Source organism: Cyprinodon tularosa, unplaced genomic scaffold (assembly GCF_016077235.1).
Source record: "Cyprinodon tularosa strain WSP-4 unplaced genomic scaffold, ASM1607723v1 ctg155, whole genome shotgun sequence".
Lineage (NCBI taxonomy): Eukaryota > Metazoa > Chordata > Actinopteri > Cyprinodontiformes > Cyprinodontidae > Cyprinodon > Cyprinodon tularosa.
The window spans coordinates 219086-244969 of record NW_024038386.1 but is presented as its reverse complement, the minus strand read 5'-3'; the positions used below and the strand labels follow the sequence as shown (position 1 = coordinate 244969).

Below are 25884 nucleotides of genomic sequence, written 5' to 3'. Positions count from 1 at the left end.
AAGTGCTTTGAGATGACATGTGTTGTGAACTGGCACTATATAAATAAACTGAATTGAATTAACCACTAGGCCGCCACTCCTCATTATGAAGGCTTTCTGAATAAATGATAGCGAACTGCTGGCTTATTCAATCTTATACTGTGTTTTTTATTTGTTATAAACTTTAGCATTGTCAGCATTTACCTTAACAGGATCCCGTAGAGGTACAATTCTGTGCCTATGAGCAATGAGTAAATGAAAAAGTAAAGGAGCCAAACAACTTAAGCTAAGATCCAGTGGGGAAAAAAAAGTGGAAGAATGATTAAAAGACGGATAACAGAAAATTAATGCTCGGAATACGATATCAACGCTGGAGTTCACTGAAGCGGGAACTAAAGCCTCAGAAATTGGTAAGTTGATTGATGCATGAACAAGTACTGCCAGCAGATGGCAGGAAGGTTTATGTTGCCAACTGCGCCACAAGGTCGGTCACTAATACTTTTCAGGGTTATAAAAGGATAAAGTAAACATTATCAGGATGAACCTTTGCTTTATTTTGACATTAACATCTGTTTTTTTGTGGGGGGGTTATAGGCATAGTGTGCGACTAGGTCCCTTTAAGCATTATGGAAGCTCCTGAGGAAGAACTATTACTGTATGTCTGTTGTCTGTTTTAGAGCATCTGTGTAAAAACAATCTAGAAACTAGGACTATGATGATTTCCTTGTAGGAGTTTCTCTGAAATGGTGTAACCAAAATTATTAAATGGCCATATATGCAAGGTTATCCCCGTATCAAACAATATTCAGACAGGCATAAAATGCCATGTTGTGTTTTTTTTCTAAGCTCTCCCAGTCTGCTGGTGGATACAGAACTCAGAGGGACAGATGAAAGCGGTAGGTGGCTCTAATGTTGCCATGCCTCATAAAAACACCATTGAGTTTAATGAGGTGGACTCACAAAGCCAGTGGCCGCAAAATGCATTTGTGTGGTTTTGGGTAATCTTTGTAACGGATACAGCTGACGCCATCTGTTAAACCATCCCGCTCTGAGAGTGCCCATGCATGTGTGTATAGCTGGATCCCCATGGGTTGCTCACAGGAGTGTGGCGTCCCATTTCCATAGACGAAAGACTTTAGAGGAGAGGTGAATGGGCTTGTTGAGATGAGGAGACAGAAAAACTCACACATACCCAAGCAGTTTGATAGAGTCTGCTTTTCATAAAAAACAGCATGACTCCAGGTACTGTACATCCGACATCATACCTATGTGGCTCAGATCTTCCTCGAAAGCAAATCTCAGCTGCTTTAAACTTAAAAATTAAAGAATGTTTAGAAAAATGTAGTAAGCAAACTACAGTAATCATGCTAAAATTTACTTCCATGAGCTCTAAATCCATTCCAAATATAGTGTTAGTAGTGGGATCAAACAGAGCAGAGAAATTCCTACAGTTCTCTTGCCACATGTAAGGCCATTACAGTAAGTAATTGCTCTATCATCCAAGTTAAGTTACCCGATCCCAGTAAAAAAACGGGTTGTCATGGTGACCTGACAGCACTACGAAATTGCTTATAAGGCAGAAGCATTATATCTAAATACGAAGGAAGCATATGTTTTTAATAGGGATGTAAATCAACAGTTTTATCACGATGCAGGATTATATCGGTTTGCTTGCATGAAGATACAGTGCGTGATCGCAAAGTGTGTTCCTTTAAGGTTTTTATTCGGTTCAATCTAAATGTCTGTGACAGACTGGACGCGATATCAAATTAATCATTTGCAGCTATATCAAAACTCAATCTGGATTTTAAAAAAGGATTAGGATTCACCAATTTGGGAAATCCAGGATAAAGCTCCTTTAGTACAACCACACAAATTTCATAGATTTTGATAAATGTCTTATGCTACGTTCACACTGCAGGCCTTAATGCTCAATTATGATTTTTTGGGAAATCTGATTATTATAAATTTTATTTTTTTGCATTGCTGTTCACATTTCCAAATAATATGCGCAATGACATCACAAGCAAGCATCCATGTCTACTTCTGTGTTTACAGAAATAAACATGGATGGTAGTGCTGGAGTGCATCTAGCAATCTTTCCCAACTTTAAAAACGTAATCTTTTCAAGATGGTTAAAAAAGACTGCTCTCAGCATTATTGTCTGACATTGTTGCTGTTTTTCTTCCCGCCTCTGCACAGCAAGATGCAGAATAATGACCTTTGTTGAGTATTAATGACGATCAGGTCAGATGAATGCGACCTTGCCGTTCACACACAGGTCACATTTGAAAAGATCAGATATGTATCAGATTCAGGACCACATAGCCAAGTGGCCTGGGTGGCATTGAAAAAAATCGTATCTGTGTTGTTCAGACTGCCATAAAAATATCGGATACAAGCCGCATATGGGCAAAAAAAATCTGATCTGAGTCACTTCAGGCTGCAGTGTGAACATAGCTTAAAGGGCAGATTATACTTCTGCAACCGCACACATCAAACGTCACTTGGGTCTGGTCACGAACCAGTTTTACTGGTATGCCACTGCACCGTCGGTCTGAAATTTCTAGGGACGCACAGCAGATTCCTGCCAAAGCTCAAGGGGGGAGCCTATTCAAGAACACGCTAGAAGTTCACGGGCTGGCCACGAGAATTTTGGCGGCAGAGTGTTTATTTTCCACAACAATGGCGTGTCTGTAAGATATCACAGTCACAGAGATGGATCTATAGTTGATAGACATCGAAGACGAACAGGTTCTGTTAATGGAGTTGGCAAAAAGACCGATTAACCTGTCGTAGTAGTTGTCCATTGTAGTTGTTCCTCAGTTTTTAAAAATGGTGCGCCCTGGGAACGAATCAAAAAGGACGACCACACAGACAGCTGGAAAGGCATACCAAGGACCAATTACAGCAGCTTTTTGTCTGCGCACTTCTGCTTGAGGTCTGCACGGGTTTGTGACTGTCCGACGCGTATTCCAGTACAGATACAGATTTGACGGTTTCAGAGGCTATGTGTCAGAAGCATAAATTGGCCTTTAATTGATTCTGTTTGCTGCTCGTACCGAGCAGGTCATCGATGCACCAGCTTGGCTTCATTTAGACTTAAAGTCTTAACCATTCAGTAAAGCAGCATGTTTTCTGTCTATTTCCCTTTGAGAGAAGAAAACCAAAAGAGGCAGAGACTGTGGCACAACAAAACCCATATGTGCACAGCAGTGTAAATGAAAGTGCGTGTCTTTATTTGTGCACGCATGGCAGTATCAGACCTTTTGATCTCCAACACCACCTCGTAAAGTGTGAAACGCTTCCTTGGAAATCAATTATGTAAATGCTAAATTATGCAAATGGAATGTGTGAATGAATCTATGTGTTTGGGGACAAAAAGGTTTCAGTTTGGTTTTAGCCTGAAAGCCGGGAGAAGAGAGAGAGAGGGAGAGAGAGAGGGAGAGGGGGAAATTAGGGACGGGGAATAAAATGAGGATTAGTCTGGAGAATGTCACAGGGAGACACGGTGTGCACAGTTAAACTCCTGATTTGGCTTTTTAATTAGGAAGAAAGGAGGAGAAAGATGCCAAAACAAACAGAGAGGAGAGTATAAACCTGAAAATGGGGACATCCTTCACCCCAATATATTGTCACAGGTATATTAATACAAATTATTGATCAAGCAGAATAATTTAATCTAAGCTTATGATTTATCAGTATTTTAAGTTAGTTAAAAATGAAGCATTTTCCAAAACCTTAGCATGAAAGGCTCATAAAGGAAATACATTTTATTTTTAACCAACCAGGCATCATCAAAGAGGATACACATACATTTCTTTATCTTTGGCATTTCTCTACATAGCAATAGGTCAAGAGCCTGATCTGCCATTTATCCCGAAGTCCCACATCCTCTGCAACCGCAGCGTTACGCTCCGCCCAGCTGCACTCCAGACCACCTGCACAAAGCAAAGCCTACAGCCTCCGTGGTTCCTCCCATCTTGCTCTGCTCCGACTTCCTCAAAGCTCGAGGAGAGCATGCGCAACTTTATTATCATTAAACTCGTAAGAGCAAAACATGTGGAAATGAACTCTTAATTCAAAAATGAAACGTTAAAAAAATCCCCATTAGCATCCAGCATATGTGCAGTTTTTGCCCAAACATTTTCTTATTGCTGTGGATTTTTGTAACGAGGATAACTAGGATCATAGAAAACTGGTTTGCATGAAGTATGTTTGCTATTTACTTCCAAACTGAGCATCTCTTCATCCAGGCCTGCCATAAGAAGTTTATTTCGAAATTATGAGATGCGCCCTTGAAAGTTGTTGCGACTGGATTTGATTAAACTAGTAAGCCTCTTAGTATAAAATAAATATTTTGAAGGAGATGAGAATTTTATTTCCTGGTATGTTCAAGTATCAATAGTATAATATCCAATCATTTAATTAAATGGTCTTAGTTTTGGGGGAAATATAAAACCAATCTGTCGTTACTATATTTTAATTTGACAAACAGGATCTTCTCGCCATTAGTTTTTTTCCTGTTTGGTGCGATTGCAATTGCGGATCTTGACCTGGCTTGACGTGAGCGGAGGAAAAAATAGCTTGGCTCCATTTGATGGTGGAAGATGGAGAAGACGTAAGTGGACGTTGACAAGCGGAGGAGTAGCGCTGGATGTGGAACAGCTCTCATTGATTAACATGACAGACAAGTACTCCACACGACGTATGTGAGTGGAGCGCTGACGGAGTATGTGGTTATAAAACTTGTTTTAACAAATTCAATAAAAAAAAAATATTCTACAAGCCTTGGATGATCCATAATGGCTATACTAAAGTACATACAACAAACATTGTATTTATATTTAAAGACTAGAGTTTAGTTTTATGAGATGAAGGTTTCGTACAGAATCCTGCATAGCTGCAAGTTCAAATGACAAAACTAAATCAATTTGTCATTTAGTTATGCTGACAGATTTATTAGCAAAATAAGACCTGATACATGTTAGTAATGCTATAATACAGCCTAGTAGGGTCTCTGCTTTAATTATTCACAGAGGTTTAAAAAAAATAAAAACTGGAAGACAGTATCAAAAGCCCAATGGGGCTGCAACTAATGATCATTTTGCTAATCGTTTACCTGTTGATTACTTTTTGGGATTAACAGATTAATAATCAGATTGCAATATTTCCTTCAAAGAAGATTTGTTTTTTTCAGAATTTAACCAGGGGAAACTAAAACGTTTCCATTTGGGGAGTTCTGGACAATATTTATTGACCAAAAGGGTGTTGTTGTTTTTTTATAATAACTGCTCTAATTGGGTCACACTATCAGCTAAGGGCATATTTTAGAATTTCTATATTCCAGTTAATAATTATTTGATTAATAAATTAGTTGATTCATGAAATAATCAATTAATTATGGTGTATCTGTTACTTGTTTTAAGCCAGTTTCCTCTTTCACAGGTTGACTTATTTAATTTCATGCTGTATTTATATTGTAGTGGTAAAGTAGGCATCCCATACTGTTTGACGTCGAGACGATCTTCCATAGCTCAAGTTTCAACCTCAGAACCTTTGCCGCACGTCTTCCTCCATCCAACCCCATAAACTCTTCAATTAAATCAAAGGGAAACTCCAATCCAACAAGGAAACTTTCACCTTTTCACATGAAAGGAGGAATTAAGAGAAACCCCACATGGCAGACTAAAGCCCTTCTACATCATGATAGGACGACCACAATAAATACAAAGCCTCTTGACAACTGCTCCGGTGTTCATTCACTGCATTTATGAATCTGCCATCGCACTTATCACCTACGGCTGATATGCACATCTTATTCACCTGCAAATGAAAGAATAAAAATACATGAACTCTCACATGATCCTGCACACGAGGTGTGGCAGAGGTACCGCAGGCATGAATTGGTTAGTCTAGCTGTTTGCTCATTAAATGTGAGGTTTCTTCACATAACCGTGGGAGGTTAGATGAATTAACACTTCATCATCAGCCTTCTTTGGCACACAAACTGTCACAGAGACGGGGAGGGAGCGCTGCCAAGGAGATGGTGAGAAAGAGAATGCACGATAAAAGATGGATGCTGAGAGAAAAAAAAAAAGGTTTTGTTTGACTGAAGAGTTGTGTCGTTATCTGTTCATCAAAAGGTGCACAAAAGTCACACCAAAGGTGATTTTAAATTACTGAAACAGAGGAGTTAAATTATTATGATCAAAGATACCACAGTGTAGTTCTTAGTGTGCATGACGCCTTTATATAAAACTAAGATGTGTATTTCTCTGCTCACACAACTACTTGATTATACTGATTGATTATATTCAAGAAAGAAAAGAGAAATACTACTCTAATATGAGCCAGACCAGATTAAAGTGTATAAAGAGGTGCTGGTTCTCCTTCATTAAAACAAGCAGGATGGAAACCCTTTCCTCTCTCTAAGCCTTGTCCAGTCATCTCATTCCACGTCAGTGGCTCTCTGACGGCAGAGGTACTCCGCTCCAACACATTGGTCCTTTGAGCCGACAGGATTTGTCTCATCGACAGATCAGAATCTCCCCAACCCGACGAGCTCTCTGCTTGTCAGCAATTAGAGTTGCTCAAAGTGAAGGGAGGAGGTTTGCCTCTGTGAATGAGCAGGCGTGTATAAGGGACTTAGTCGGTTTAACATGAAGAAACGACGTCAGGTCTGTGATGAGCTGAATTAGATACAGGAATGTCTAGTCTTAATGGCAGCTTTATGGAATTCATTTTTTTCTCTTTTGAGGCTGAAACCACACACTTTAATTTAATAAATGAATATGTAGCGTGGGGAAGTCTAAAGCAATGTTATATTACCATATGTTTTTGAACGTCCTAACAGAGCACAAGTCGATCAGAAAAGGCAGGGTGTGGAGCAAAGCTAGAAAGTCACCCAGTTCTTAGCAGATCAAGTAACCAAGAGCTGAAATGTAACTTGGTAGAAGAAACAGAAATAGAGGGCTTAGGTGGGAGAATGCTTGTTAAGGGTTTACTTCACAACTGTTATTACAGAATGGCAAGAAGAGAGACATGTTTATAGACAGCCATAGGACATCCTGTTTGCTGTTTGCCAAAAGGCATAAAGTAGATGTCATTAACATGTGGAGGACATGCTCTGGTCAAATGAGACTGGGGCTGTACCTAACAATTATTCTACTCGTTTAATCTGTTGATCATTTTTTGGATTAATCCATTAATAGCAAAAAGGTTCCTTTTTACGAAATTAAACCAGGTGAAAGTAAAACCTTTCCACTAGAGAAGTTCTGGAAATGGCATATTGGAGGACAAAAGGTAGATTTTTTTCATCTTAAATGCAAAATGTTTACATATAAATTTTTACAATCTTGGTAAGTGGGTCACTCTGTCAGCTAAAGGCATGTTTTAGAGCCTCTATACTCCAGTTAACAGTTAATCGTTTACCTAATTAGTTGACGATTATTTCAATATTCGATTAATTATGATTAATCAGATTGTTTCAGCCCTAGATGAGACCAAATGTTACTTTTTTATCGCCATCTAAAATGCAGTGAGTGACTAAAGGCCAATTTATGCTTCTGACGCATAGCCTCTGCAACCGTCAAAGCTGTCCCTGTGCGTAACCACAGCCACGAAGCAGAGGTTCTGCAACCGTCGTTGCGCACCTAAAAAAAATCCTGACTACGCGCCGGACGATTACAAACCCGCACAGACCTCAAACGGAAGTGCACAGATAAAAAGCAGCTGCAATTGTTCCTTGGTATGCCCAAACAGGATGTCTGTGTGGTCGTCCTTCTCGAACCGTTGCCGGGGCGCACCATTTTTAAAAACCGGGGAACAACTACAATGGACAACTAAGACGAAAGGTTAATCAAGGAGGTTTGGAAGTACAATCCTTTAAAGTTATTTCGACTTCTCGAATAGACTCCCTTGTGCTTTGGCTGGAAACTGCCGTGCGACCCTAGAAATTCCAGACCGACGGTGCAGAAGCATACCAGCAAAATTGGTTCACTACCAGACCCAAGCGACATTTGATGCGTGCGGTTGCAGAAGTATAATCTGCCTTAACTGGAAACAGCTTAAACAGCAGTGGCAGAATCATGCTGTGGGAAAGTGTTTCTTCTGCAGGGATAGGGTTGCTAGTTAGAGTTTCTTTCACACTGTAGATGAAGCTAAATACAGTGAACATCTGGCAGAAAAGACTTGTGATTGCGATAAAAAAAACATCTTCCAGAAGCACATAAGCCTTAAACATACTGCACAGCTGAAGCGACAGCATAAGTATGTGTTAAAATGTTCCAGTAAGGACGTGGAGGATTTCTAAAGGCTACTAGTAATAGAAAACAGAAACCAATCAGACTATATGATCAGGTTGACTTTTCTCTGTAAAGTGCCTGCAAATGCCATATGTTGAGAAATTGCATCATATAAATAAACTAAAAGGAATTTAATTACTAGTGCCAAAAAAAGGAATGGTCTAGCTCCACTCCAAAACTAAAGCCAAATGAGAATGTCTAACAAAATCCTTAAATGGTTACTTACAGATGTTTTATATCCAATCTGACTGAACTTTAACCATTTTACCGTCTTCAAAAAAATCTTCACATTATCACCAAATTTATCACGCTTTGCAATTATCAGTTCTGGCTATTAAATCCTGGCTAAAAAGAAGGGAAAACAGACAGCCAGCAGCAAGGGTTAGGCATAAGGGTTTATTTCTTACCCAGGCAATAAACTATAAGGTTTTATCTTGCTCATTAGCTACTGGATTTCTTCTTAAACTATATCCGTTTTTTGTTTTTTCTCCGGCTAATCTCCAGCCTGGAGCCTCAAAGCTGTTTCTGTCCACAAAGCTGCCTGATTTTAAAAATGCAATTAAAAAGATGTTTACAATGTGTAATATGCAAACTCATAGGATGGACATCTTCCTCATTCAGAGCTACAATGTTAAACACCTTTAATGAAGGTTCAAATTCACTAAAATGATAATAACTGAGAAAATAAGGTTGCTTCAGACTGGTTATCTGGAAAGGATGAGTCAGTAAATAAATAATTGTGCTAATTAATAGCTGTGGAGAAGTGCTCGCTCTGTTTGTAATCATGGAGATAAAGAAAATTCAATTAAAATTTAATGGTTAAAAAGAATCAATGCTGAATTTAAAAATAAATAAATAAATCTGACAAATGCCTTTTAAAGTGAGACAGCAGGGGAGCCGGCTGGTTAGCAGGAACATCTTGTAGCTGAAAGCTGCATATTCAGCACAAAATGCAACATTTACACTCTAGTGAGGTGTCACTTCCTGGTGGTTGTACACAGCAGCAGGGCAGCACACTGTTAACATGTGTGCCATCAACGCTTGTGGCCTGAGGGCCTGCAATATCAGGTCTGACTTTAAGCAATGCCAGGCTGGTCACGCTGGTTTTCGGTGATCGTTTCTATCGGACGGCGTCAAAAGCACTTCTGTGTCATCATTAACCCAAACACGGAGAGACGGAAAAGGATGAAGAGAGAAGGAAATCTAGGAGAACATGTCGCCCAGCAGTCTGCTTTGCAGGGCAAGGCATGCTTCTATCCTTACTTTAATCCCCAGCACACAACCAACATGCTCCACCACTGCCATCTAGTGCTAATTTACAGAATTACTTCTCTTTTTTTTTTTTTACCACACTGGAGACAACCAAATTTGGAAAATTCCATTTGAATAAATCAAAACTAAAAGAAACAGTAAAGCAACAGTTTAAAGTTGCCTACAGAAAAAGAATAAAAGATATTAGAGAGCAATATTTTTCAACAAACAACCCTAACAATCTCACAAGAGGGACATAAAAAGTGATCAAATGGCTGCATTTCTTTTCTCACAGGTTGGGATTCAACCACACAGCCTCCTATAGATGTGTCAATCTTTATAGATGACCAAAATCTGTCAGCTTTGCATTGGCTGTAGGCCTCACAGGCTGCTCTAGCTGCAAAGCTCTATTTACAATCTTTAATCGAATATCCCAATAAAACTAGGTTTTAAAAATAATAATAATAATTGAAGGAAAAAGTAAACCAACAGAGTGACCTTTTAATGAGGGCCAGAAGAAGCAAGAAAGAGTCCAGCCTTTAGTTTAATAGAAAATGCTACATTTGGAGGAAAACTAACGCTTCACATGTGGTAACCATGAACACGTCCTCCTCAGTTGCATCCTGGGGGATGGGTTCTTCCTCCAAACACATAAAAAAATTACCTTACACCAATGACACCAAAAACAGCAAGCAGCTAAAGGGACAATGGGTGCAATCGTTCATAGTAACTTTATATGTGAATAAATGGCCCAGTTAAAAATGTCCAATAAAATCCAATTTACAATCTGTTGTTATATCTACACCTTAAGCAACTTTGCAATCAAATAAAAAACCAAAAAAAAAAAAAAAACCTTATTAATGAACAAAGGTATTAAGGCCCCTAAATATAAATACTTCACTCTATACTCATTTATAATTATGCAGTGAACTAATTCAAGTATTATAATTTTTTTAAATAAAACTATTTTTCTATAAAATTATTCATTCTAAATATACTTCTTAGTTATTTGGTGGTACATTTAATTATTCAATCAAGCATTTTTAAATGCAATGCTACATTTTAAATTTGAATCATAGAATAGAATAGAATAGAATAGAATAGAATAGAAAATCCCTGTACTGTCCCACAATGGGGAAATTCTTGTGTTTACAGCAGCAAAAAGATTATAGAAAAAATGGTCACACAAACGTGGACCTTAGAAAAACAGAATAACAATAGTGAAGAGTTAAAAGATAAACAATAAAATACTTTACCATAAAGTTTTTAAACAATATAAAACTGCGCACCTGGAGAATAGATAACCAGTATACAGCTATGGATACAAATTAATAAATAAATGTAAACTCTACTGTTATGCTACATTAATTTTTTTTTAAATGGAAGATTCTCTTTGTTGTATTTCATGAAATATTGTGGTCTGACATACACCTCAGGGAACACAAAACCATCTCATGACCCCCGCTTTTGGATCTCTCGCCCTAAAGGAGTCGAATGTAATGAAGCAGAGGTTGGAGTTAATCTTTTACTTCTACTTTGGTTTTCCTAGTTTCTGGTGAAATGTGCAAAAAATAAGTTGGTGGTTAGAAATTAGGGGGGAAAAAAGGTCAAAGTGAAGCACTGTATATAACCTGTAAAAGATTGATTCCTGATCTTGGATTATTTATGCAAATAACACGACTAAAATAATTCAACTAACCACTGTGAAAGTTTTCTAAAAGAAATGTTAGCATAAACACGAGTATACAGTAAAACAGCTCCCCTGCTAATTAGACCCATGCTGTGAATTTCCAATTAATCATTTTTTTCCAGATTTGTAATGTCTTCTGGAAAATTGTTCTCCTACAGTTCTTAAGAATAGATCTTAATTCAATTTGCACGAAGCAATGCTACCGTTAGTTCACCAGAGATAAAAGAGACCGTTTTGATATTACTGAGCTAACCTTCACCCTCAGATAACAGACTCCTCAAACTCTACAGCCTTTTGCTTCAGTCTGCTGGTATGTATGAGATATTTAGCACTGAATACCTGCGCATACTAATTGCATTTTGCTTGCAGCAGAAATGACACCCCCTGAGGTGAAGAAAACAGACAGGGAGGAGAGAACAAAACAGGAGGTACCAGAGAGGAGAGAACAGGAGGTGTAAATGGAAATGTCTCTTTTCTCCACATCTTCACTTGAGGTTTAACAGTTAAAAATAATCCAATGTCAAGACACAATAGTATTGTGAAAACTTTAGGCTGTTATACTTTGGCAGTCCGTTGATAAGATGCAGACCAGCTAACATGACTGTAGGAACAAAGATGATAAAACATTATTTCCTTGGTTAAATAAACCATTTTGGCAGAAATAAACCTTATATAACAGAAACAATGAATTAATAATTTTATTTTCATGAAGGACTTGGAGCGTACAGTTAGATTAGCCTACGCTAGGTCTCATCAGGAACACGAACAGGGCATTTAACCCCTTGGAACATTTTCACATTATTTACATCCAAAACCTTTACATGTTTCCTTTTATGTGACCAACCAACATAAAGGGAAAGAAAAATGTTTCATGGTTTTCCACTTTGCTTGCAGATTAAAAAAAGGAATCTAAAGTGTATGTTGAGATTAATCTTAATTAGAATAACTGATCATGTATAAAATCCTAAGAAATGTAGGGTTTAATTTACATTGTTCCTTCTGACTAATTACTCCTCTCCTGCTTACATGACAGTATCAGTTACTTATAAGGATGAGTGAACAAAATTCTGACTTGGATGTAAAAAAGAAGTAGTGAAAAACCACAAAAAGCAGCTTTATTAGCAACAAAAATGTGAACTATGCACAGATTTGTTAATTAAAACCACGTAGCTTTTCCTCTGTACAGTACAGTTCATCTTCTCCATTGTTTATTTTTTGGTTTGGGTTTATTTTTGTTCACTTTTTTTTCTCTTTCCTCTTTTCCCTCTTCCTGTCTCCCCTTATTTCTTATCCCCTCTCCCTTGTCTGTCTCCTTAGTATACCATTTTATTCACTTAACTATTTTCAATACAGTTATAAGTATAAAATTTAGGGCTGAAATGATTAATTGGAATATTCATGATTATTGAAATAATTGTCAACTAATTTAGTAATTGATTGTTTACTGGAGCATAGTGACTCTAAGACCTGTCATTAGCTGACAGTAATGATACCAAGATTGAAAAAAAAATTATATTAATATTTTTTATTTAGGATACATAAAAACCTTTTTGTCTATCATTACGCTCTATCCAGAACTCCTCAGGTGGAAAAGTTTTGGTTTCAACAGTTTTAATTTAGTAAAAAATACTCTTTAAGGAACCTTTAGCTATCCGAATATTAATCAAAAAAATAATTGACAGATTAATCAATCTGCAAAATAATCGTTAGTAGACGCCCTAATCAAGCAGAACCTTATGGCAACAACCATAATGGTCTGTTTGTGAAAGCAAATCTGTTGGGCTATTATCTGCAGTAGTAACCATTCAAAATTTCTCCACTTTCCTTGATGGGCCCTTGGCTGGTCCCCTACAATTTCCTTTTAAACACCATCTTAATACTAAAATATTCTTTCTGTCATGATTAATGGACATTAAGATCTGAAGAGAAGCGTCATCTCCCTGTCAGACCCTGTAATTCAGTGAAAGGGTGGAGTCAGAGTAAAAAAATATGCAAGAGGGGGTCACTCCAGTGGCTGGATTGTAGGAGGGGATTTACTGGTAGTTGGAGGAAAGTGGGCTGCCATTCTGCAGCCGTTGGACTGGGAAGGGCCATTTTGAATGGCTGCTACTGTAACACTGCGACATCGATTTCCAGAGCTATATCAGCAAAACGGGACAGGAAGATTACCTCAGCAACAACACTGTATACATTCGAAATCAATATTTTATTTCACTTTTTATTCATCATTACTTTTTTCAATTATGTGTAATTTTAATTACTGATGTGAATTTGTGATCGTCTTTAATGGGAGGGTATGTAAATCTTCCAGGTTTAGTCCCCACTGTAGCGAAGTTAAACGTCTCCCTGCAGGTTTTTTTGAATCTGCTAGCAGACCACTTCAGACCAGCTGATTGAGAAGTCTTGTAAGTCTTGTAAATTCAGGGCCACATTCTCCCCTCTAGATTACATCCTACATCAGAAAACCAAAAATATGTCTATTTCGCTGCCAAATAAATATTTTTTTAGGGTTAGGTCTCGTATTTAAAAGTGGCCCAGACTGCCGTAAAGCAGCGCTTTCAGTCACACGACTCGTTTGGTGATGGATTTGATCCACTCAAGTTACATAGGAGAGTTTTTGAGACAGGCAGCCCTCACATAGTCACTAAGTTATGCATTTTGACCTGCAAAATAATTTAATATCAAATTTAGCTAATGAGATCAAAACTTACTGGGTTTTTATTCTATCAGTTTCACACTAATTAAATGAAATCACCTGTTTTTAAGATCGTTCACTGCAATTTGATCAAATGCTGAATCATCAGAGACTCTTAGCTAGCAGGCTCTCTGCACATATGGGAAAGACAAATATTGGCATTTAAGACTGGTCAGTACATAGAGAATCAGAAAAAAAAAAGAAAACAGTGTCTTTGCTATAGTAACTGCTCCCAGAGGTGTTAATGTACATCTGAGGGAATCAGAAACTTGCAAAAACATGAAGGAACCGTTTAAAAATAAAAATCAAACAACTCATGTCCGCTGAATTTTCCACTAAATAAAATAATAAATGAATGATGCTACAGTCAAGGGAATAACTGACCCTCCTTTGAACTTTTAGCAGACAACCATATTTGGCACACATGCAATACCTGGTACTGACAAAGATGCACACCTGTGATGGATACAGTTGTGGATGTCGGAGCTGAGCTAGAGGTAAATAGCTAATTTGAGCATTTGTGACAGGCAGCCCGAGGCACGGTGGCCAGCATCTCATCTATTCGATGGGTAAAATCTTCACACTTCCTTAACCTCCCCATCACCCATACAGTGACACGCAGCCCGCATGCTGGGGAGCCCAGAGCGAACTGGTGTGACGGTGCCTCATTAGACCCTGTGAACGTATGATTTCAGGTGCTTCTCCTCAGATAAATAAGGCATTTCCAACCAACTTAAAAAGCTCTGCTTGAAGGTGGGATAAGGAAAGAGAGGGAGGTTTTAAAAAAAAAAGTGTTTTTGAGTCTCTAGCTGTGTCGCTGCTGCTGGAAAGTTAAGAAAGAATGACGCTCACCTGCTGTGCGAAGCAATTTGAAGAAGTGGAAGCTTGCAAATTTTTCTTCTAAGAATTTCCTGAAAAACTAGTTCAAGTTAAAATATATATATACTATTTTTAAACTTGGAGTGTCTTTTGGTTGGTTTGGCTCCAATGTTTGGATGGATGAACTAAAGTTCTAACTTGAGGCAGGCTGGGAAGAATCCATCTATTAAGACAGTGGAGCGGAAACTCGTTGTTAAAGGTGAGTCCGAGCAAAAGGCACAGGTGAGAAGTGAGAAAAAGGCTGTGAATAAAAGGGGCTAAAGCTAGGTCTTATAAACACCCCTCACTTTACGCTCTCTAGACCTTTCACACACTTTATTGGCATCTGCTCTGTTTCTATTATCACCTTAAAGCAGAAACGCTTCCGCTTCCTTTCACTGCGATGCACAAATAAAATTCTACTTCTCACCTGAACACACCGACACTTATACAAACACACACATCAATCTGGTGCTGCTATACCCTGTCAGATACAAGCAGCACCAACCACTGAGGCTTTCATCTATTTTTGTAGATTTCTCTCCACTTGAACACAGGGGCTAAATTTAATTCAAGCACACCGGATGGATGTTATGACTGATCCTGACAACAAAAAGTAGACAGCAGAACTTAAAAAAAAAAAAGAGCTGAATTTCTTATTTTAACGCAACGTTTTTGAGCAATTTGAACAGATTTGTTTGGTATTCATTAGAGCTAAACACATTGGCAGCATGGTGGAAAATCTGCAATGTTTAATTTTAGCATAACAAGAAGAAAAAAAACAGCAAAGAGAGAAAAGGGGATTAATGAGTGGTGTTGGATGCTGCAGGAGCCGCAGACATGAAACAGGAGTTGAAGGTTATTAATTGCTTATCTCAGACTTAGTTATATTGAGGAACTCAACCAACAAACATAAACATGATGAGGGAGCAGGATGCAGGAAACACATGTCAGCACCGCTGATAAAGATCTAAAAAACTTCTATATCTATTCACCAGTGGTAATATTATTGGAACACCTGCTGTCAATACTCTGCAAGCACCTTTGTACTTTTGACCCTTCTTCACAAAGAGCCCTGGTCTATCCTAACTGACAGTGACTAAGAGGAGTAGATTGGCATCTCACATTTCTAGCGCAAGGACAAAATAAGAAAAGCTGCTGATTTTATGAAAAAAAATACCTTAAAACTCTGATCTCCAAAATAAATGCATACATTGAAGAATCCTTTAATTTGATTTATAAAGGGATCATTATGAGTACCAATAAAAGTGTAAAAAAATGTATCTATTTACCCCCCCCCACACACACACACACACATAAATGTTCTCAAATTAAAGAATAAGTTTTTTAATTCGGACTAGTTTCGTAGCCCAATACTAATTTATTTTAGCGTCTTTTTTTTCGCGCTCCAAGCACCCCCGCGCGCGCACATACAGACTAGAAAACACGCAATCAGAAAGAGAGAAGGCGGAACTTAAGGCAGAATAATCAGAGAGTGAAACCGCGCAGCACAGTTGATGCGCTGCTATGTGAAAGGGACAGGAAAGAGCAGGCAGCTGCAGCTACCAGGCAGAGAAGCTGCTAGAGGAAAAGAAGCGGCTGCTGTATAGTAAATTATAAACATGTTGTTCACATCCAATTATTGGTAGGGACAAATGGGTCCGTCCAAAATTTTGGTAGGGACATGTCCCTATGGTCCCTATGCAAACTTACGCCCATGGGCTGACCCATGGTTTGCGGTTGATTTAACAAGAGTGATTGCGTAACTGGTGGCAGGTGCAAAACTGTTGGAGACACCCCATTTAAATGATGGTTTTGCGCTTTTTGTGGTTTGCGGCAAAGTAGTTTGTACAAACTAGTGCATTAAGAAATTTAAATCTTACAGTGACCCCCAACAAAAAAATTTATATATATATATATATATATATATATATATATATATATATATACACTCACCGGCCACTTTATTAGGTACACCATGCTAGTAACGGGTTGGACCCCCTTTTGCCTTCAGAACTGCCTCAATTCTTCGTGGCATAGATTCAACAAGGTGCTGGAAGCATTCCTCAGGGAGTTTGGTCCATATTGACATGATGGCATCACACAGTTGCCGCAGATTTGTCGGCTGCACATCCATGATGCGAATCTCCCGTTCCACCACATCCCAAAGATGCTCTATTGGATTGAGATCTGGTGACTGTGGAGGCCATTTGAGTACAGTGAACTCATTGTCATGTTCAAGAAACCAGTCTGAGATGATTCCAGCTTTATGACATGGCGCATTATCCTGCTGAAAGTAGCCATCAGAAGTTGGGTACATTGTGGTCATAAAGGGATGGACATGGTCAGCAACAATACTCAGGTAGGCCGTGGCGTTGCAACGATGCTCAATTGGTACCAAGGGGCCCAAAGAGTGCCAAGAAAATATTCCCCACACCATGAAACCACCACCACCAGCCTGAACCGTTGATACAAGGCAGGATGGATCCATGCTTTCATGTTGTAGACGCCAAATTCTGACCCTACCATCCGAATGTCGCAGCAGAAATCAAGACTCATCAGACCAGGCAACGTTTTTCCAATCTTCTATTGTCCAATTTCGATGAGCTTGTGCAAATTGTAGCCTCAGTTTCCTGTTCTTAGCTGAAAGGAGTGGCACCCGGTGTGGTCTTCTGCTGCTTTAGCCCATCTGCCTCAAAGTTCGACGTACTGTGCGTTCAGAGATGCTCTTCTGCCCACCTTGGTTGTAACAGGTGGTTATTTGAGTCACTGTTGCCCTTCTATCAGCTCAAACCAGTCTGGCCATTCTCCTCTGACCTCTGGCATCAACAAGGCATTTCCGCCCACAGAACTGCCGCTCACTGGATGTTTTTTCTTTTTTGGACCATTCTCTGTAAACACTAGAGATGGTTGTGCCTGAAAATCCCAGTAGATCAGCAGTTTCTGAAATACTCAGACCAGCCCTTCTGGCACCAACAATCATGCCACGTTCAAAGTCACTCAAATCACCTTTCTTCCCCATACTGATGCTCGGTTTGAACTGCAGGAGATTGTCTTGACCATGTCTACATGCCTAAATGCACTGAGTTGTCGCCATGTGATTGGCTGCTTAGAGATTAAGTGTTAATGAGCAGTTGGACAGGTGTACCTAATAAAGTGGCCGGTGAGTGTATATATATATATATATATATATATATATATATATATATATTAGTGCTGTCAAAATTATCGCGTTAACGTGAGGCCATTTTAATGGCGATAATTTTTTTAACGTGAGATTAACGCTATGTGGTTTTATGGTACAATTTTCCAAGTACATCCCGCTGCAGCCTGCGGGAAGGCGGGGCTATTTTCCCCCAGTCTATGCATTTTCCATAGGCTTCGAGAGCGGAGCTCCTCAAGGAAAAAAGACGCTCATACACTGGGTAGCGCTAGTGCCTTTTCTTTAAGCCCCACCACCAACAAACAAGTTGAGTGTCTGGTAACTAGTAGCAACCTGAAATACGCTGAGAAAACAGATTACTGAGGTGAAATGGAATCTGCTACGGCACTCTTGCTGTCTGTGTACGCCACAGGTCAGTATCGTGTGTATGTGTGTGTGGGTGGGTGGGTGGTTGTGTGTGTGTTCTCATTTTTGTTAAGAGGCTGAAAAGTAACTTTCTAGACCATAGACTACCTCCATCTAGTAATGTCGGTCTATTGATTTTGATGCATTGATGGAAAATTGTTCATTATTACCTTGGTTAATTGACATCTAATATTAACTGTACTACATTTTACAGCAGTAGGGTAAAATGCTTGTCTTTGTTCAAAAGACTGTATTAACTGTAAAGACTGTCTTTTACATCAGCCTGTTTTCAGGGCCTTTTTTTTGGCTACAGATTTCTTATTTTTTGCTACATGCCTCCCCATCTTCTTGCCATATGTTTCTATGGCATAAATCAGTGTCTGTGACCTGTTTTCACTTTAAAAAAAAAGAACATTGGCACAAACCTAGCCTGTATGTATTTTTTGTATGTCATCGAGAGTATTTAAATGATTTTCAATCAGAAAAAAAATGTGTGATTAAAATGCGATTAATCGCGAGTTAACTTAGGCATTGATGCGATTAAAAAAATTTAATCGATTGACAGCACTAATACACATACAGATATATATATATATATATATATATATATATATATATATATATATATATATATATATATATATATATATATATATATATATAAAAACTTTGGCAACCTTTATTCCCTAAGGTGGTATGTGGCTGAATTTCTACTTCACTGCAGTAAAAAAAAAAAAAAAAATTGGCTTTTGTATTGGCCTGTAGAAAAATGCATATACCAAAATGGATGAGATTACTGCGCGTACGCATCCCTGCAGCATTGGCATGTTGCTCCACAGGCGCAGGGGGGAGGTCTGGTTTCTCCGTTAGGGCGTCAGGGCGACATGGCATTTAGAACGTCAGACAGCACTTCTGAAAAACGAGATTGGGAGATCCAATGTTGCAAGGAGTTTGCAAGGAGTTTTGTGATATCTGGTATTGCGTGGGTCCTCCTTGTGGCTGGCTCCAAATCCATTCGGAGTTCCCCCAACAGCTCCAAAATGGCAATGCTGGATAAACGATATGTTTTGATGATCGTTTCCTCGTTCATTCCAAAAATATTCACACGGAGGGAAAAAATGTGTTCTCTGCCTCTCCTTGCTTCATTTCCATGTCTCCTTCTTGCGACAATAACCGCTTCCATGTGTGCGCAATTACGCATACAGACCATTTGCACCTTCTTTTGAAATATGTTAAATATAGAGTCAGATACCGTTAGCAAAATTGCTTTCAGGTTTAATAAATCACTTTGCGAGTGCTAAATTAATATATTTACATGTTCTCCTCCCACAAGACGCACTTTTGCGTGTAAACGCCCCATATTGCATATTCATTGCAGAAAAAGTACTAAATGGATAAGAGGCGCTATTTAGCATGTTTTAAAGACCAAATCCTTTTAGCACGCTGTTGATAGATCAGTTTGTACATTTTTTAGCGAGCGCAGTGAAATAGCTCACGTTTTTATACATGCAAACCTTTGATAGATCTGGCCCAGTGTGTATAAAACAGATGCAACATTCTCTTCTTTGGTGGATCATTTATATCCTCTGCTTATACCAATGGAAAATAAACTCTAGCATCCATATCCAATCACCCAGACAGCATCACTCACCAGTAACTTGGCCTTCTCCTGCTCTTCATGCGTTCTCCACTTCTCCATGATGACACTAGGCCTGGTCTCCTCCACGTCTGTGGCGGCTGTAGTCTCTCTCTCCCTCTGGGCCAGCTTGGCCAGCTGCTCCTGCACCAGAGCCTGTTGCCGCTCGTAGCTAATGTCAGATATGATATGAACTGTCAACCTTGAGAATTAATGGAGAGCGACTTTTTCTCTAACACATAAAGAGCTAACAGAAAAAAACCAGAGGCTCTGATCTTTGAAGATCAAAGTGTTTAAGTTAAGTCTTCCAGAGGTCTTAAAGCAATGCCTCTTATATATGTTGAATTTTCGTAATCTGGCTGTGATGATTGGAAATTGTGTTTAATTTTATAATATTAATGGGTTTACTGCTTGCTTTGACCAGATGGAAATGTTGGCCAAGACCTGGAAAGTGAGAGAGGACCACAGCCAGGGATGTTTGTGCAACAGCTGCTTTTAGTGGCAGCAGAAGAAATCCACCTTTTGCTTTCAGCTAGAGGCCTAATCTGCAGCCTGCAGCCCCAGCAGCTCTTTAGGCCCTCCAAAACAAGGATAAAAAGTTACATGGGGGTGACAAATTTTTCTAATCTGACAGCAATAAGAGAGTCGTTTTAAAATGTTTCAGTTGTTCATCATAAATTTGCTTACTTTTGAATACAATGTGGCTTCCTGCATGCAGTCTTAAAAAAATCTGAATTTAACACAGACATTTTAGATAAGAATGCACAAAACTGAGTTTATTCCCTTTTAATAAAAAAAATTTAATTCCTAAAGTAAGTTGATCAACTGGTTTTAATCAACTTGGATTGTGTCATAAGTGCATTCATGCACCTGCAGATTTTAAATGAACTGATCTTTCTGCTGGCTGAAACCATAAACCACCTACTTTAGGAACTATTTGCTAAAATTAGTGCAATTTCATTTTGTGGTTAAACCTAAAAATAACAAAAACTAAAATTAGTCTAGCAATGGATCTTTAATTTTAGTGTCAAAGTAGTGTAAAACTATATTTTTCCAATAGTATCTAATTCTTTAACTGGATTATTTGAAACTATGATGATCAGCAGCGCTTATCCATATTGCTCTTTGAATGGTAGCGGTTGACCTGTTGATTACATTCCAACCAAAAGGTTTTATTAACTGTTACGTACACAGTTTTTAATTAGTTTTGTTGCGTTTGAAGCTGGTTTTCTTTGCTTTTTGTATTGTACATATAATGAAAAAAATGATGTATTAAGTTAAAAGGATTAATAATTGTGGTTCGATCAAACATAAGCTTGATGTAGACGTGTTGCGCTGTAAATACTGAACTGCAGATTCTACCATTTATGGACATTTTTGTTAATAAATCAAATATTTACTTTTAAGAGAAAGTTTGTATTATTGTTTTTTTGTTTTATTTTGAAAATTGTATACTATATAATGCCATAACCTTATAGATTAGATGGTAAAAAATATATTTTTTCATATGAATCATAAGAATATAAAATTGACTGTGAGATCAGACACATTCGTTCTTCTTTAATCGATATAGATCAAGACACAAATTGTTCTCGGTGACAATGGCCGTAATCAAGAGAGAAGGGTTTGACTGTGGAACAAGTTAGTGCAAGAACATTCCCAAAATATATCGACATCACTCTTATGCAGACAGAGTAAATCAGCCCCTGCAGATAAACACAACAAATCACTCGAGCTGTAGCTGTTAGCATAGCATTGGTACTATTTGATACTGTAGCATTTCTGATTTAAGCTCTCCACTGAGCGTGTCGGGGGCCTTCAATCAGGTTTTTCTTTTCTAGCTTATTTCCAAAGAAGTGATGTTTGTGTAACGACCCAGTGACCCTAAGATCATCCTACTCTGGAAGCAGCTCCCTTGCATTAGATGTTACGCTATCCACCCAACTTCCTACAGAGTCCCACTTTTTTTCCTGTCAGTCCGAAGAAATTTCCTTAAAGTTTCAGGCTGTTTTTTTTTTTTAAGTTATCTAATACTAACATATATATTTGATTGTCTGAAACATTTAAATGTGACAAATGTAATGTTTAAATGTAAAAGAAATTGGCTTAAGTCTTTTACAAAGCAGGAAATAAGAGATTAAATTGCAAAACTGATCACCAGTGTTTTATATAACAACAGAAATGTACAGACAGATAGACACGAGACTGAAATCCAGTATAAATAAACAGCTGACATATTAAAGCTACAAACACCTACTTTTTACGCATCTCTTCTTGTGCCCCCGAAGCTGATGGTTCTGCAGGTTTTGCTTCTAAAAATCAAGAAGTAAAGACATTAGCAATGGTAACCTAGATGGATACATGCAGTTTAACCAGCAGCACTGATGCTTTAAGTGAGACTCCATTTAAACCTGAACTAGTTAGTAAAATCTAAAGAACATTTCTTTATAAAACATTAACATTTCTTCATTATTTTGACATATTTAACTAAACATAGCAAGGTCAGTTTATAGAATCTTCGTTTATGTTTAGTGTGCTCTGTACATACAGGTGCTGGTCATAAAATTAGAATATCATGAAAAAGTAGATTGATTTCAGTAATTCCATTTAAAAAGTGAAACTTGTATATTATATTCATACATTACATACAAACTCATATATTTCAGATGTTTATTTTGTTTAATTTTGATGATTACAAATGACAACAAATGAAAATCTCAAATTCATCATATCAGAAAATTAGAATATTGTGAAAAGGTTCAAAATTGATGGCCCCTGGTGCCACACTCTAATCAGCTAATTAACTCAAACCACCTGCAAAAGCCTTTAAATGGTCTTTCAGTCTAGTTCTATAGGCTACACAATCATGGGGAAGACTGCTGACTTGACAGTTGTCCAAAAGACGACCATCGACACCTTGCACAAGGAGGGCAAGACACAAAAGGTCATCGCTAAAGAGGCTGGCTGTTCACAGAGCTCAGTGTCCAAGCACATTAATAGAGAGGCGAAGGGAAGGAAAAGATGTGGTCGAAAAAAGTGTACAAGCAAGAGAGATAACCGCACCCTGGAGAGGATTGTGAAACAAAACCCATTTAAAAATGTGGGGGAGATTCACAAAGAGTGGACTGCAGCTGGAGTGAGTGCTTCAAGAACCACCACACACAGACGTATGAAAGACATGGGTTTCTGCTGTCGCATTCCTTGTGTCAAGCCACTCTTGAACCACAGACAGCGTCAGAAGCGTCTTGCCTGGGCTAAAGAGAAACAGGACTGGACTGCTGGTGAGTGGTCCAAAGTCATGTTCTCTGATGAAAGTAAATTTTGCATTTCCTTTGGAAATCAAGGTCCCAGAGTCTGGAGGAAAAGAAGAGAGGCACTTCATCCACGTTGCTTGAAGTCCAGTGTAAAGTTTCCACAGTCAGTGATGGTTTGGGGTGCCATGTCATCTGCTGGTGTTGGTCCATTGTGTTTTCTGAGGTCCAGGGTCAACGCAGCCACATACCAGGAAGTTTTAGAGCACTTCATCCTTCCTGCAGCTGACCAACTTTTTGGAGATGCAGATTTCATTTTCCAACAGGACTTGGCACCTGCACACAGTGCCAAAGCTACCAGTACCTGGTTGAAGGACCATGGTATCCCTGTTCTTAATTGGCCAGCAAACTCTCCTGACCTTAACCCCATAGAAAATCTATGGGGTATTGTGAAGAAGAAGATGCAATACACCAGACCCAACAATTCAGAAGAGCTAAAAGCCACTATTAGAGCAACCTGGGCTATCATAACACCTGAGCAGTGCCACAGACTGATCGACTCCATGCCACGCCGCATTGCTGCAGTAATACAGGCCAAAGGAGGCCCAACTAAATACTGAGTGCTGTACATGCTCATACTTTTCATGTTCATACTTTTCAGTTGGCCAACATTTCTATAAATCCTTTGTTTTTATTGGTCTTCAGTAATATTCTAATTTTCTGATATGATGAATTTGAGATTTTCATTTGTTGTCATTTGTAATCATCAAAATTAAACAAAATAAACATCTGAAATATATGAGTTTGTATGTAATGTATGAATATAATATACAAGTTTCACTTTTTAAATGGAATTACTGAAATCAATTTATTTTTTCATGATATTCTAATTTTATGACCAGCACCTGTATAATCAGGATTTTTTCTTTTCCTCTACAGTCTTCTAAACAGGGGCTGCTTTCTTTGGCATGTGACTCTGAGTACCAAGATGGCAACAGCCTGTGCTTCTGCTATCCTGCTTCATGTTGATTTAGACATAAGCCTGAGATCTACAGGACTGTGGATGGCAAAATTATTGTGGAGGACTTTAACTTTAACTTTTTGGCTGTGAAAATAAGAACTCTGATACAGGATGAGATAGTGCTGCTGGCTATAAGCACTTTCGACACAGAGTCTATAGAGGTCTCTAAGAAAAAGCTGTTTGACCTGTGCACTACCACGCAGCTAAATAGGACAAAGGAGTGCAAATGAGCATAAAAAACACCAAAGGCTGCATGAAGGTCCTAAATGAATGTGGGGAAAATATTTGTCTGTCATTATCTGGACGATTTACCTCCTGTCACCTGTGGAGGCAGTGAAGGTGGAAGCGACGGACACAGTGACAGAGACTGCAAGGACGGTGAGTGCAGATACGGCGAAGACTGTGGCCTGATCTCAGAAGTAAAAGCACTGTTGCGTGGATGCTGCCGCAAGATCTCTGGTGAAAGTACATATCCGCCTGAATCCCTAAAGTGGAGTGCTATACTACACCTGGAGTGAAAAAAATGGCTATTGTGGGCACAGGGACTGCAAGAAACATAAAAACAGTTCCAACCAAACTGGTGAGTGTCTTCGCTTCTAAATTCTCGATACATGCCTGAAAATAAGCTCTGAAAACAGCAGGTTTGTCTATTATATATAGTGTTATAATGTGGCGGAGATGTACAATCCTGAACTCTGGCCAGTTGGATGTTCGGTGTTTTATGAGCCATATAGGGCTGGAGCTGCAGGAATGAACGGTGCGGTTCCTCCGGGTATGCAGATGGGAGGGGCTTCACTGGCCTGTGGCACCGAGGCCAAATAAACCTGTACAGATGGCTCTTAAAGTTATGTCATATAATTGTCCCGGCCTGGCTTGGGCCATAGTGCAGAGGACAAAGCTCACAGTGTTGTAGACCAACTTTAGATGCCAATTTGATATGCTGTCTAAAAGAGACTTTTCTGACAAAGCAGGATCCAGAAGGTCTGAACCCTGTAAAGGGCCGTTTCCACAGAGCCGGGGGGTCTAGTGTTGATATTGGTAATGGAATAATACGAGGACAGATTCCTGGTAGTGTTGCAATATATCATGGGATAAGAGACTGGATCCTTGAGTTATAATAATTCAACTTAAAGTGGACTGGTGCATAATAATACACGTGACACAAAATGACAAGGAATCTGTTATCATGAATGTGTACACCCCATATGAGTGCCCTGCAAATGAAACTGAATATCTTAACCAACTAGCTTTTATTAACTTTTTTATAGAAGATAATATGTTTCTTAATGTGTTTTTATCGGTGACATGAACTCTGATATCACTGATGGTACATTTATATTTGGTACTCATTTAAGCCAGTTTTGTGAAGATAGTGGGTTCATTCTCTCAACTTAAGTCCTGTTGCCAACAGATAGTTTTGCGTACATTAGTGAGGCATGGAGGGCTGCTCAGTGGAGCAGTGGGTAGCACTGCTGCCTTACAGCAAGAAGGTTCCGGGTTCGGTTCTATTAGGTTATTTGGCTTCTCTAAATTCTCAGGTGTGACTGTGTGCGTGAATTGTTGTTTGTCCTGTTTCTCACTGTGTTTCCCTGCAATGGACTGGCGACCTGTCCAGGGTGGACCTCACCT

At 38.8% G+C, this 25884-nt stretch overlaps 1 protein-coding gene across 1 annotated transcript in view; it reads right to left on the bottom strand.

Moving 5' to 3' along the window:
- LOC119780103 (MICOS complex subunit mic25-a-like) overlaps window positions 1-25884 on the bottom strand; it is a 96377-nt gene that overhangs the window by 65525 nt on the left and 4968 nt on the right. Inside the window, exons 3-4 of the mRNA XM_038280005.1 lie at window positions 22241-22295; window positions 19999-20155 (exon numbers count right to left, since the gene is read on the bottom strand). Coding sequence (XP_038135933.1) covers window positions 19999-20155; window positions 22241-22295 — 212 coding nt within the window. The remainder of the gene's footprint in view (window positions 1-19998; window positions 20156-22240; window positions 22296-25884) is intronic.